We start from the raw sequence: 14,800 nt of genomic DNA, 5'->3' as shown, positions 1-14,800 counted from the left end.
GGGAACCCTGTCCTCCCTACCTACAATGGACACCCCTTCACCCTGAGAGATTTCAAGGAAAGGATCCAGAGTTTGTATGTCTTTTACTCTTTCCCTCCTAATCAACAGGTGACAGATGTGACCTTGAGAGCATATGCCGTAGCTCTACAAAATGCCCTAGAGACTGTCCAAAAACTAGACGGTATAACTCCCGAGCAGGGCAATAAAGTGTTACTAGACAGATTTGTTGATGGGGCTCATAATAAGTGGGACAAAGCCCAGCTGTGAATGTTAGCAGTCCAAAACCCCAACATGTCATTCCCCGCTTTCAAGACACTGGCTATCCAAATGATTGAATCCGGGACTGAGTTAGAGAGAGCTTGTCCACTTGTCCAAGAACCACTAGGGGTGGTAGCTAGACCTATACCCCCACCATCACCAGCCCTCTGCCCACTGTCACCTGCTTTGCCACTTACTGCCATCTCAGATTTACAGAGTGTTAGCAAGACATTGAACTGTTGACTAAGGCTGTGAAGGAGCTTGCCACTCAGTCCGCTCCACCTGACCATAAAACACCCGTACATAGAAAACCTACCCTTGCTCCTGCTCCCCGCAATTTCAACCCTCCACCTAGTAGACCCCCAGGGACTCAAAGACCCTTTTGTACCAGAGTTCCAGTCTGGTTAGTCAACTTGTCTGATGTTGCTACTGTGTTACCCAAATGCACCCCAGTAGCCCAGTTGTATCTCATGGAGTCGAAGGACATCTGAACGGAACGTATGGTGGCCCGAAGCATGCAGTCCAAGTGGCTGAAGGATTCAGTACGAGTCCTCCCAAGCCCTGGTGGGCACAACTCCAAGTTGGAGACAACACTACCCCAAGGGATCAAGTCAAGGGAGTCATCAATGTAGCCAAAAGGTACCATGAAGTTTCTAGCAAACACCCCACAGATTTCGGGCATAATTCCATGATCCAACACCGAATCCTCACAGGCGACAGCCCACCTATCAAGGAAAGACACCCGCCCGGTCATGCCAGGCATGTATCAGACTATCAAGAAGATGCTGGCCGACATGAAAGAGGCAGACGTCATTCAAGAAAGTCAGAGTCCCTGGGTGGCGCCACTTGTCCTGGTCAAGAAAAAAGACGAAACCTTCCGCTTTTGTGTCAACTACAGGAAACTGAACAATGTCACACATAAGGACGCTTATCCTCTGCCAAGGATCGAGGAATCACTCACAGCCCTTGGGTCAGCTGCTTATTTCTCCACCCTGGACTTAACCAGCAGATATTGGCATGTGCCCATGGCCATGGAAGACCGGGAGAAGACCGCCTTCGTGACACCCATTGGACTGTTCGAGTTCAAAAGTATGGCGTTCCAGCGGTTGATGGAAAGATGCCTGGGCCATCTGAATTTTCAAAGTGTCCTATTGTACCTGGAAGATGACATTGTGTATTCCAAGTCCTACCAGGAGCACCTCAGTCATCTGTCAGACGCCTTCCAAGTCCTGATCAAGCATGGGCTGAAGATCAAGCCATCAAAGTGTCACTTGCTTAAAACTCAGGTACACTATCTGGGTCATATTGTCAGCGCCGAGGGAGTCCAGGCCAATCCTGAAAAGGTGGAAGTTGTCAAGAACTGGCCTACCCCACGCACAGTGAAAGATGTCAGGAGTTCCTGGGATTTGCCAGCTACTACCACCGCTTCATTCCCCACTTCACCCAGATTGCAGTTCAAAGACTACTTGGCTGCCAGGCCATTTACTGTCTACACAGATAATAATCCTTTGGCCCAGCTCAACACCGACAAGTTGGGCTTCTAGATTAGCCAATTATAGTTTCACCATCAAGTACAGAAGCAGCAAGTCGAACGTTAGTGTCGATGTACTGTCTCGGATGACCCCCGGCGAAGAACCCCCTGTCGAAGACGTGTGGGAAGACGTGGAGATGCCCCCATTTTATCAATGGTTCATGAATCAAAGGGTTGTGACCGCCCTCAGGGATGGCGAACCCATGTCCAAGAAGGTTCAAGAAGACCTATACACCTGGAAGGACAACCTGCTGGCAAAAAAAGGTACCAACCTATCTACGCCGGACCCAGTGTGATTACGAGCTGAAACATCTGTGGCGACAGAGGAAGCGACTGTTTGTGCACAAGGGACTGTTGTGCCAAAATCCTTTAGATCTGGTCTCTGGTGATCGACTTCATCAGATTTTGGTTCCTCGAAGAGACGCGGCGATGGTCCTCAACGCATACCATCATCAGCCGGGACACTTTGGAGTCCACAAGACAAAAGCTACTGTCAGGAGCAGATTCTACTGGATCAGAATGCGGAGCAACATTGAGAAATGGTGCAGTGAATGTTCTGTCATGTCTGTCTTGGTCTGTGTTCACACACAGCTATTGGATTGCTTGTGTGTGAACAGTTTTATGTTCCCTGGCCAGGGAATAGTTAAAAGCCTCTGGCTTTTTCAGCCAATAGCTCCTAGGGTGTGTCTATTTAAAGTCAGCCCAGTTTAGCCTCTGGTCTGGTGATTGACTTCATTATATCCTGACTTGCTAAGATGCTGGACATGCTGCCTGGAGCACTTGGTGAAACACTCTTTGTTTGAGCTTTTAATCTACTATCTCTGTCTTTTCCTAAAGTCTGTTGACTCATCCATTTTCCTGTCTGGTGTTTTGAACTCTATGTTTATTAGTTCTTTATTCAGATCTTTGGAGTTCTTTTCATGACGACTTATCGATAGTGTCCTCTGTTCACGACCACTGAGTCCGCTGTTATAGTGTCCTCTGTACTAACTCTCTGATCTGTGTCCTCTGAACTTTATACTATATAATTAAACGTTTCTGTTATGTTTCTGGTTTGTGACCAATTATTTATTAGTATGTGTTGTTTTTAGGCCCCTGCACTTTAGTTCAGGGAGGGACCGGCGCCCAGTTGTCGATCCACTGGTTAGGGTGGATGGGCAAGTAGGCAGGGAGTGGTTTTAGGGTCAGTTTAGGGCTCCCCTCTCCCTGTACCCCTGGTCGGTCCCTGACATGTGCAGTCTGTAACGTCACAAAGAATGTGCGCAAGGACGCCAGAGCACCCCTCCATTCCATCCAGAGTGAAAGGCCTAACTAGTTGGTCACGCTAGACCATGTCAAGTTATCTCCTACCCGGTCCGGGTACACTTATACTCTCACCATGGTGGATCACTACTCCAAATGGGTTGTCGTTGTACCCATTAAAGACCTCACAGCCAAGACAGCGACCCAGATGTTTTACTCCAATTGGGTACAAACCCTTGGGTGTCCGTAGTCTTTCCTAACGGACCGTGGATCTCCCGTACTGGTCCATCACAAGAGCTTAATAAATGTTTAAAAAAAAAATGCACTTTAACCCCTTCCATATTTAAAGTTCAAATCACCCCCCTTTTTCCATTTTCCATATAAAAAACATGTAAACATAATACAAATAAAGATATTTTGTATCACTGCGTGCTTAATTGTCCAAACTATTAAAATATAACATTATTAATCACGTACAGTAAATGGCGTAAAAGTAAAAAAAATACAAAACCCCAGAATTGCGGGGTTTTTTTTTTATGTCCTCCTGATATGCAATGGCATAGTATTGTTTTTTTGTTTTTTTGGGGGGGGGGGCAGCATTTTACTCCTGGACCCAGGAGTAAAATGCTTTTCCCAGGGCCATGCAGCTGCAACCTTTGTCCCAAGACTTGTAAAGGCTCTAGTGAGGACACAGGGATCTCTGTAAAATCTGTGAAACAGGGTTGGGTTGTAGTACTGGCGCTTATGGAGATAGGTATCTCATATAGCTCCCATGAATGAAGTGGCAGTGCATGACTGCTGCTGCATCATGACCGGAGACTCGGGACCCTATTCTGGACATTGCGTAGGTTCCCTGCATTCGGACCCCATATGATCGTATACTTATCTCCTATCCTATGGATAGGTAATAAAAGTAATATTGGGAGAACAAGTCTAATGTTGGTTGTTATTTCCAAAAATGTATGACTAATGAATGTATTTATTTTAGCTATTTTTAATTTTTTTTAAAGGCAGGTTACCATCTATTCAACAATAGTTCCCATGTGTGTTATTTATTCATTGTTGTCTGTACTTTTAGTTTAGTAGTGTCATTTATAATACCATGGAAAAATGATTTAAGGACCCCCTATTATTACGGCTAATGCATATTGACGTGGGATGGGTTAATACAATAATATACGAGCAGTGTTGAATAGACTCTAATAGTAAGTGGTAGGTAGTTCTTCTATATAAGAGAGGCGAATACAGGTCTGCCAGTGAATGAATGTTAATGGAAGCCATTATACTGCATTAATCTGTATTTGCTTATTTACCGCGTCTGCGATGAATGCCACAAGTTCGGATATGACATTTTTAAAACAGAAATGTTCTAAATATTATTTTTCTTCTGGTTATAGAGGTCAACAATTCTGTGAAATGCAAATTCTCGTGGAATGTAAAATCAGTCATGTCCAAGGCTCAGTTTTATGCCTTTTTTTTATAATTGGAATAGGTTTCAGCGACCCATATTGCATGCTGGGAATTATGATTGTGCAAAGCTCAAAAGAAACTGAGGAAAAGAAAGAGAGGAAATTTAGCTTCAGGAAGAAGAAAGACAAAATGGAGAAACGCTCAAGTATAAGGGAAGTGCTGCCTGCAAAGTATATCCAGGTCACCGAGGTCAAGAACAATACCTTGAATCCAATTTGGAATGAAAACTTCCTTTTGTAAGTGGCGTGACACCGAGCGCCTAAAATATCTGCAATGTCTTGATAACTTACACAGACAGGAGCTGCAGAGTCTTATCCTAAAATAATCCTCTATGAGCAGGACCCTTTGCCAAAATGTCGGGCCGTATGTTGAATGCTATATAAATCTATGGGGAACAACTCCACAGGGAATAAGTCTCATTTATGATTTCCATCTACAGTGATCCCTCAACTTACAATGGCCTCAACATACAATAGTTTCAACATACAATGGTCTGTTCTGGACCATTGTAACTTGAAACCAGACTCAACATACAATGTTACAGACAGTCCAGATCTGCGAAACGTGTCACAACTGGAGGAACTGACCAATCAGAATGGACATTTTACTGGTAAATCACCTGTATTACTGAAGTGCATGCACTGACAGGCTGTCTGGTAGCGCCCAGGGAGGAACTACAAGTTCTGTACTACTACCTACCTGTGTCAGGGTTAGCTGCTCCTTTGGACACCAAGTAAGGGCGCCTCTATTTGGGACACTGTTTACTGTATAGGACCCTGAAGAAGTTCCTGTCCTCTACATAAACCATTGTTTCCCAACCAGGGTGTCTCCAGCTGTTGCAAAACTACAACTCCCAGCATGCCCGGACAGCCAACGGCTGTCCGGGCATGCTGGGAGTTGTAGTTTTGCAACAGCTGGAGGCACCCTGGTTGGGAAATACTGACATGGACAGTGATTTACAGCTCCCAGCAGTTCCTTCTTACTTTTATATGTAAGGATTTGCTTTATCTATATTAGTTATCAACTTATTTTTCTTTAATCCTCACTTTTTCCTATTTTTGATGACATTTTAGAGGCTTCAGAACCAATTACCAGCTTTCCATAGAGTTATGGACTCAACATACAATGGTTTCAACATACAATGGTCGTCCTGGAACCAATTAATATTGTAACTTAAGGGACCACTGTACTTACATACTGTATAGATAAATGTGACATATATTATAGGTAATAATAATGATTACTATGTGTCGGTATAATTTAAGCAAACCATATAATATACAAGCAAAAGAGAGATATTTGCGTATATTTAGGAAAAATTGTTAATGAAAATTCCAAAATCCTAATATTTTTATTCATTTGAGTCTCTTTTATCCCTCTCTTTTTACTTTCTTTATAGTGAAATTGATGATATTTTCAGTGACCTGCTACATCTGGATATTTGGTATGCATACCCAGTATATAAGTTAATATATGTGTGTGTGCATATATATATATATATATATATATATGTATATGTGTGTGTGTATATATATATATATATATATATACATATATATATATATATATATATATATATATATATATATATATATATATCCTTATAATGTGTATTTAACACCCCTTCAGGCCACAGGGTTTTATTCTTAAGTAAAATATATGTAAAACATATTGTGTCATTCCAGGGATCATGATGATGATGTGTCTGTTGCAGAGGCTTGCAAGAAGCTGAATGAAGTCAGTGGGTTTAAAGGGATGGGCAGGTAAGTGGCCAACTTTGTGAAAACCTTTTGTAGAATTGAGCAAATGTGCAGTAATGTTTGCGGAAAAAAAATGCTTGCCTGTTCATTTAGTTGAAAGTCGTTTCGCTTTCCAAGTGTTACGATTCCCCAGAGAAGTCTGGGAGGAGAGTCTAGACTGTGTCAGTACGACTTTTACCAGGGGATTGGAAAATATGGTAACAGAACTATGGTAAAAAAAAATGGGTACTCCGTTGGTAGACATCTTATGCCCTGTCCAGCAACGGGACCTCCCGCAATCTCCGTGCGGACATTCGGCGTTCTTGACATTATGTTCAGAACACTAGGTTTGGAAGGCTGTGGTTGTGACATCACGCCACACCCCCTCGTGCCGTCACACTACGCACTCTCCATTCATGTCTATGGGAGGGGGCGTGACGGGCGTGAGGGCGCGGTCTCTGTGTAGACACCCAGCCTTCTGAACATGATGTTCAGCACGCTGGGTTTCGGAGGCAGTGGTCATGACGTCACCACAGGCCCCCTCGTGCCATCATGCCACCCCCTCTCCATTCATGTCTATGGGAGGGGGCTTGACGGCTTTAATAAATCGAGGGCTGATTAATTAGATTCAGCTGTAGATACGCCTAAGGCTAGGTTCACACTGCAGAATTTCTGGGCAGAATTTCTGCTGGAGATTGAGCCGGCGGCGCTAGGACCGAGCAGACTGCATTGCTGCCCCCCTAGACTTCAATGCATTCTGGGTGAATCTTTTGGGAGATCTGCTCAGAAATGCATTGCCATCTATGGGAACGGCAATGTAGTCCACGCGGTCCTAGTGCCGTCAGCTTGATCTCCAGCAGAAATTCTGCCCAGAAATTCCACTGTGTGAACCCTGCCTAACTCTAACTTATGTCTCTCAGCTGTCCTTTCTGGTTATGTTTCCGAAATCCTTTTACGCCATTAGCTAGTTATATCTTGTTGCCAATCAGTATTATCTGTCATACATTACTTTTGCCATAATGGTTGTTACATTTCTCTAACAGCCAGTCTCCATAGTAGTGCAGTGATTTAAAAAAGACAGGTATATAACAGCATAACTAGGGAAAATTGCCTTTCAAAAGTCTAAATAAATAATTTGGGGCATTTAATAATGGCCGAAAACAGCTTCAACTAAAGATGACCAAACATTTTCTATAACTGTCAGCCAAATGTTTGTTCAGCTAACAGTTACAGTATCTCTCCTGATCATCCCCCCACAACGTCCCCTCCAGCCAAACGTTCATGTTTCCTCTATGGGGAGGTGAAAGCGGCAGCCAGATAACTCTGGCACCAGCTTATCTCTTCCAGCATGCCCAACCACCAGCTTATCTTATCCAGCGTGCCCAACCCATCTCTCCATTGACATCATCTGTCTTCCTTAAGGAGACCGCCAAGCTGGCATAGAGAGTCTTACAGGCCATATAGTGCTCTACAGGAAAAAAGTATGCAAAGTAGCTGTTCTCTAGAATCTGTCTGTGATCTATACTGGTCTATGCTGGTGGTCTCTTTCCAGGGCCGATCCTGGGGCAATGGACTCCTTGGGGCAGGATTATATTTTTGGCTCCCTCTACTTGGGCATAACTGTCTTATTAAAGGGGTACTACCGTGGAAAACTTTTTTTTTTTTAAATCAACTGGTGCCAGAAAGTTAAAGAGATTTGTAAATGACTTCTATTTAAAAATCTCTACCCTTCCAGTACTTTTTAGGGGCTATATACTACAGAGGAAATGCTTATCTTTTTAGATTTCTCTGATGTCATGACCACAGTGCTCTCTACTGACCTCTGCTGTCCAGAACAGGAGAAAATCCTCATAGCAAACATATGCTGCTCCGGACAGTACCTAAAATAGACAGCAGAGGTCAGCAGAGAGCACTGTGGTCATGACATCAAAGAAATCTAAAAAGATAAGCATTTCCTCTGTAGTACATAGCCCCTAAAAAGTACTGGAAGGATTGAGATTTTTAAATAGAAGTCATTTACAAATCTGTTTAACTTTCTGTCACCAGTTGATTTAAAAAAAAAAAAAAAAAAAAGTTTTCCACGGTAGTACCCCTTTAATAAGACAGCCATGCCCAAGTAGAGGGAGCCAAAAATATAATCCTGCCCCAGGATCGGCCCTGGGAAGAGACCACCAGCATAGACCAGTATAGATCACAGACAGATTCTAGAGAACAGCTACTTTGCATACTTTTTTCCTGTAGAGCACTATATGGCCTGTAAGACTCTCTATGCCAGTGTTAGGATTTGGCAGGCTGGATGTGGATCCTCTGTGTCAGCGAGGGATTGGCGTGGACCGTGTCGGTGGACCGGTTCTAGGTTGCTACTGGTATTCACCAGAGCCCGCCGCAAAGCGGGATGGTCTTGCTGCAGCGGTAGCAACCAGGTCGTATCCACCGGCAACGGCTCAACCTCGCTGACTGCTGAGAAGGCGTGGGACAGAAGGACTAGGCAGAGGCAAGGTCAGACGTAGCAGAAGGTCGGGGCAGGCGGCAAGGTTCGTAGTCAATAGCAATAGCAAGAGGTCAGGAACACTGGTAAGGCAAACACTATAACGCTTTCTCTGGCACAAGGCAACAAGATCCGGCAAGGAAGTGAGGGGGAAGTGAGGTAATATAGCAAGGGAGCAGGTGGAAGCTAATTAGACTGATTGGGCCAGGAACCAATCATTGGTGCACTGGCCCTTTATATCTTAGAGAGCTGGCGCGCGCGCGCCCTAAGGAGCGGAGCCGCGCGCGCCAGGACGTGACAGCCGGGGACCGGGACAGGTGAGTGACTTGGGATGCGATTCGCGAGCGGGCGCGTCCCGCTATGCGTATCGCATCCCAGCCGGCAGAGTCAGTGCAGCGCTCCCGGTCAGCGGGTCTGACCGGGGCGCTGCAGAGAGAGGAACGCCGCGAGCGCTCCGGGGAGGAGCAGGGACCCGGAGCGCTCGGCGTAACAGCCAGCTTGGCGGTCTCCTTAAGGAAGACAGATGATGTCAATGGAGAGATGAGTTGGGCACGCTGGATAAGATAAGCTGTTTTCCTCGGTAGTACCCCTTTAAATCCTCCCCTTCACAACTTCACCTCCACTACTAATTCTTACACTTACCTAGGCCGGGTCACTAAAAACTGAAGAGAAGCACCTGTTTACTCGAATAGTTGCACTTGCATGCACTACAGAATAATAACAGCACTCGTTTTCACTTTATGGGCCCACTCGGTGCCACCTTTTTCCTCCGCTCACCTGGCATCTGGGTACGGTTTACCTGCCCTTGATTGGCCCTGTCTCTTTCGCTATAATGGGAGAGGGTCTGTAGTCAACTGGATCCAACTGCTTCTAGCCCCATTGACAGCATAGATCTGACCGCGGCACCCTTGCAGAACAGTTTAGAGTAGCGATGTGGTGCAGGTGTCTGCACCCGACTGATCAGATATTGATGGCCTATCCGGATGGTAGGCCATCAGTACTTGGAATCAGAAAACCCTTTTACAACTAACATATATTGTTCCTTATTTTGGCAAATTATAATTAGTAAAAATTTACACATTTTCTATTTTTTTTCTATTTTGCTCTATAGCATAGGTTAATAGCAATGATATATTCCATGTGTGTACAGATATAACTTTGATAGACCTAAACCAAGTTTATGTTCCAATTAGTAGGAACCTAAAATCCTGCCTTTTAATAAATGTCCCCACAGCCTTTTTATGTTGGAGATTTTTCAGAATATGTCAGCTGGATGTTCGACGGAGCAGCAGCAATTAGTGGGAAAAGCAATTAAAGAAAATATTACCGTCTAGTCATAACCTCGCCGTTCTGCAGCCTGTTCTAGTCTAGAGCCTCTTCTGACTTGCCGTTTCACAATCTTCAGGTCGAGACCAAAAAAAAATATATATATATATTTATATATTTCCTCTTAAAAATAGATTGAATTATCGACAAGAAAATGAAGTTTCTTCTTGTTGCGTAAAGGACTAGAAAACCCAAATTTAGCTTGTTTTATATGAAAGAGCACTTGGGAAGAAAATGAGTTAGATAAAAAAAATAATAATAATTTTTAAAAAATCAGAGCTGCTCTCTGCATACTACTGGTTTATTAGATTCAATGGGCACTGGATAATCCCATTGAGCCCCCTCTATTTGCTGGCCGCAGGCAGGAATCATTTTATAATTTGACTGGATTGTTGGAAAATTGAGCTGCGACACGTATTACAATTAAAGCCGCAATTTCCTACCCTAAGCCATCCTGGTTCACACCTTTACAAATTATATAGTTATATTATTAAAGGAGTATTCCCATCTAGACCAGTGTTTCCCAACCAGTGTGCCTCCAGCTGTTGCAAAACAACAACTCCCAGCATGCCCGGACAGCCTTCGGCTGTCCGGGCATGCTGGGAGTTGTTGTTTTGCAACAGCTGGAGGCACACTGGTTGGGAAACAGTGATTTGGACATTTATTGCATAGCCACAGGTTATGCCGTATATGTCTAATAAATGTGGGTCTCACCTCTGGTATTCGCAACTTTTCCTAGAATAAGGGTTGCAACCGCTAGAGGACGTAAGGAAGCCGAAGACAGCCAAGCCAGCTGTTTTGCAGAGGCGAGTCAGCTGTTTTGCAGAGGCGAGTCAGCTGTTTTGCAGAGGCGAGTCAGCTGTTTTGCAGAGGCGAGTCAGCTGTTTTGCAGAGGCGAGTCAGCTGTTTTGCAGAGGCGAGTCAGCTGTTTTGCTCAGGCGAGTCAGCTGTTTTGCACAGGCGAGTCAGCTGTTTTGCACAGGCGAGTCAGCTGTTTTGCACAGGCAAGTCAGCTGTTTTGCACAGGCGAGTCAGCTGTTTTGCACAGGCGAGTCAGCTGTTTTGCACAGGCGAGTCAGCTGTTTTGCACAGGCGAGTCAGCTGTTTTGCACAGGCGAGTCAGCTGTTTTGCACAGATAAGTCAGCTGTTTTGCGCATTGACTTTAATGCGAGTTGCATAAAGGGTATAGCATCTTTCAGTTTGACCAATGGAGGCGCTTGAAGAGAATTTGAACAATTCCTAATAGACTCCTGTACAAATGCGAACAAATGGAAATGGGGTCCCTGGATCTTATTGTTGAAGGATCTTTCTATCAAAAAAAGTATAACCTACTTAATACTGAAACACCATCATCCCTGGAATAAATTGCACAACCACTAAAAGCTGGTGGTACTGGGTGATATAATGCGATGACGTAATAAGTGTTGCTGGCATGTCAGGTATTGCGCCCCCCCTAACCTGAGTAGTGCATTAGTCCAGTGGACGGCTTGTAACAGATTACAAGGGAAGAATGTAGACTGGTGCAGTCACCCTGTGACCAATTGGTCTGAGTGGTTCTGTTAGCCCCCAGCCATGTTCGTTGTGTACTTTGTGTTACTTTAGTTTTGATTTTTCTGGCTGGCTTTATCCTGCATTAGTAAACTGAACTCAGGCTGTATAGAAGTAGCGGGCACCAACAGGATTGGCATCACGTCACTCTGTTTCCATGGCACACTATCCACGTGGCTATCCACGTAACACACCATTGAATGTACATACAGGAGCAGGGACTCCTGCCTATCACCGTACTCCCTGGTCCTGTACATACATTGTATGGATTGAAATTCACTTAAAGGGTTATTCCATGAATCAAAAAGCAGGTATTTTTTCTTTCAAAGACAGCGCCCTCCTTGAATCCACTTTGGGTGTGGTATTAAAACTTGGCTCCATTCACTTATATGGAACTGAGCTGCTGAACCACACCCAAACTGGAGACAAACAGGGAGAGGTCTTTGTTTTTTGTTTTTTTTCTGGAATACCCCTTTAACATTCACGGGTCAGGTGTAAGAAGCTCTGCATATACTGGGCAGATGGAGGCTGGCTTTTTATGAATGCCATGGGTTGTGTCTAGATCTGCTAGATCAGGTGTCATTAGGGGTACTTAGCACTCAGCAGGCACGTGATGCCCTTTGCAATTGTGATGTGCCAGAGGACTTGTTTTGGTGTGACTGTACTGTAGTGGGTTGAAATGTTGAGGGTAGTAGTCCCTATCATGTCACATGGCTCAAGTGGTGCAACCCCGAGTCCCTCTGTGAGACCACAATGTCCTTTTTCTAAAGAAGCTGTTTCCCATTACACATGTCCCAGGAGAGAATATGTCTGTTATGCCTGGGGTAGATCAATACAAGGCAAATACTTTGGAATGTTCCTTGCATTTTGTACAGTTCTTTGTAATACATCTTAGGTTTCAGGAAAAGTAGTCGGCCACGCCCCCTCGAGACATCACGCCCCCGCCTCCTCAATGCAAGTCTATGGGAGGGGGCATGGCGGCCGCCATGCCCCTTCCCATAGACTTGCATTGAGGGGGCAGACGGGCTGCGACATCACGAGGGGGCGGGGTGTGACATCACGAGAGGGCGGGCCGACCCCCTCAGTGCACGCACAGATGGCCAGTGGAATACCCCTTTACTCCACTGTTACTGTTCAAGCTGACAAGGATCTTCACAGGGGGTGGACTGTGGTAAACCGTGTAAAATTCCCGCCTCTTACTTTTATGTATAACGCTGAAACAGGTCTCCTTTGGCACATCCAAAAGGGATCCCCCGACTTGTCGATGTCTTACTAGACCAGGACCGAAGGCAAACGGGGCCCGGTATTCTTTGGTAATTGAGTCATTTAATTATTTTCTCTTAAATGTTTCTTTACTTCTTACTGGAGATAAACGGTTATCCTTGCAGTGGGACTTGCTAGGCAGATTTACTTGGATATTGGGTGTAGCCAAGATTAGGAATATTGTGGCCTATTAGATGAAATGTGCCGGCCTCCCTACTGTAGCTGCAAAGCGTATGTGTTCTCTGTTCCTGAGCCAAAGCTCACATTGACTTAGAATTGGTTCCACCACTAATCTCTTGCAAAATGGCTGGACTGAACATCTATTGGACAAAAGCTGGACATGTGACCATATACTGTTCTCTAGTATTTGCATGACAATAAAGCAGAGTTTTAACCCTTACACTCAGAGAAGTATTCATGTTATACCAGAGAAATACAAGAATATACATGTGATGTGTAGAAACAGTGATATAGGCCTTCAGAACTTTATATACACATTTCACTGTCCAGCAAACCTTATAACAATACAGCCATCCAACCTAAATTTGGTGTAGCTTCTGGTACAGCTGTGCTGAGCCACCACCTATCTCCTTCTTTTCTGGTCTATGCATATACAGTCTTTGAAATTCTGCACCCTTAAAGGGGTACTCCACCCCTAGACATCCTATCCTCTATCCAAAGGCACCTGCCACACCCCCTCCCGTAGACTTGTGTGGTGGCGGTGTGTGTGGTGCAAGGCAGATGTTGTTACCCTGGGGGCAGATGGCATTAACCCCTTGTATTCTTTACACCAGGGCGTGGTTTAGCCTATAACCACCCGAAGTTATACCGCTGGATCCTGGGCTAGGCACGGGGGCAATAAAGACTCCGACGCCAACGGTAGCTTTACTGAGGGTAGACAGTTGTTAAAGTCTATACAATTCAGCCAGGGCCTAAGGAGGTGACCAGTGACGCAGAGACCTTAAGGGATTGCTGGGACTTGTAGTAGGACTGGACAATTGAATGTAGAAAACGCTGACTTGACAGATGACAGGGACTGACTTGACTCATAAAGCTGTGACTTCATCTTACGTGATTTGATGGTGGCTGCAGGACTGGACTTTGAGGCCTACAACACTCTGGACACACACACTAGACAAGACTGCACTGGACCTCGGCAGAAGAGCAGAGCTCAAAGAGAGAGAAGCTCCACCCAGGGCTTATATGGGGGAGACTAGCAGGGAGCCCATAGGTCACTCTTGTGATCACCTGGTCACTGATACCTCCTGGGTAACAATCACATGACATAACTCTTAAAGATACAACACATTTTATAATGCTATACACTGCAGAACATATGTACAGGGGGGAAACAGGTACAAGGGGCCCTGGGGACACTGAAGGAGGCTGCCTGACAGGACAGCAAGGGTACGGGGTAACATCTCCCATACTGGGCCACCACACTAGCATTGAGGGTGTGTGGCAGTGACGTCACGACCCCTGCTGCCCACTCCAATCGTTCAGAAAAAAATGTTCAGAACGCTGGGGCAGCGGAGTACCCCTTTAAGAATTTTGCACCCGGCAACTGCCTCTGTGTGCTATTGTATGCTATTGTATTTTAGTATAAGCATATTACTAAGAAAATAAGTTAAGAAATTAGGGTAGCCTAGTTGAATAGAACCAAATAACAGCCCAGTACGTACCTATCTGTCTCACAGATTACTTTTCCTCTGTCGCATTGTAAGATTGAAATTACATTGGAAAATCCTAGTTTGCCGGCGGTGAGAAGCTGAGTGTCTATGGGAACTGGGGACAAACAGAAATCTAATCATCTAGCAAATAGTCTGCACAGACTCTTGTCACCAGCGACACAGGAAGATCACAGCCGACAGAGATAACACCTCCAATATTTTGTGAGATTTTGTACATCAGAATGCAAAACTTTATTCAGGCGC

The 14,800-nt window shown here is 44.9% G+C and overlaps 1 protein-coding gene across 3 annotated transcripts in view; it reads left to right on the top strand.

Moving 5' to 3' along the window:
* BAIAP3 (BAI1 associated protein 3) overlaps positions 1-14,800 on the top strand; it is a 353,458-nt gene that overhangs the window by 239,843 nt on the left and 98,815 nt on the right. For all 3 annotated transcript variants that reach the window (XM_056536555.1, XM_056536554.1, XM_056536557.1), the window contains 3 exons: positions 4,524-4,737; positions 5,901-5,945; positions 6,187-6,264. In XM_056536555.1, the coding sequence (XP_056392530.1) occupies positions 4,524-4,737; positions 5,901-5,945; positions 6,187-6,264 (337 nt within the window). The remainder of the gene's footprint in view (positions 1-4,523; positions 4,738-5,900; positions 5,946-6,186; positions 6,265-14,800) is intronic.

This window comes from Hyla sarda, chromosome 8 (genome assembly GCF_029499605.1).
Source record: "Hyla sarda isolate aHylSar1 chromosome 8, aHylSar1.hap1, whole genome shotgun sequence".
Taxonomy (NCBI): Eukaryota; Metazoa; Chordata; class Amphibia; order Anura; family Hylidae; genus Hyla; species Hyla sarda.
Note: the sequence above shows the minus strand (reverse complement) of the source record. Positions and strands in the feature narration are given on the sequence as shown.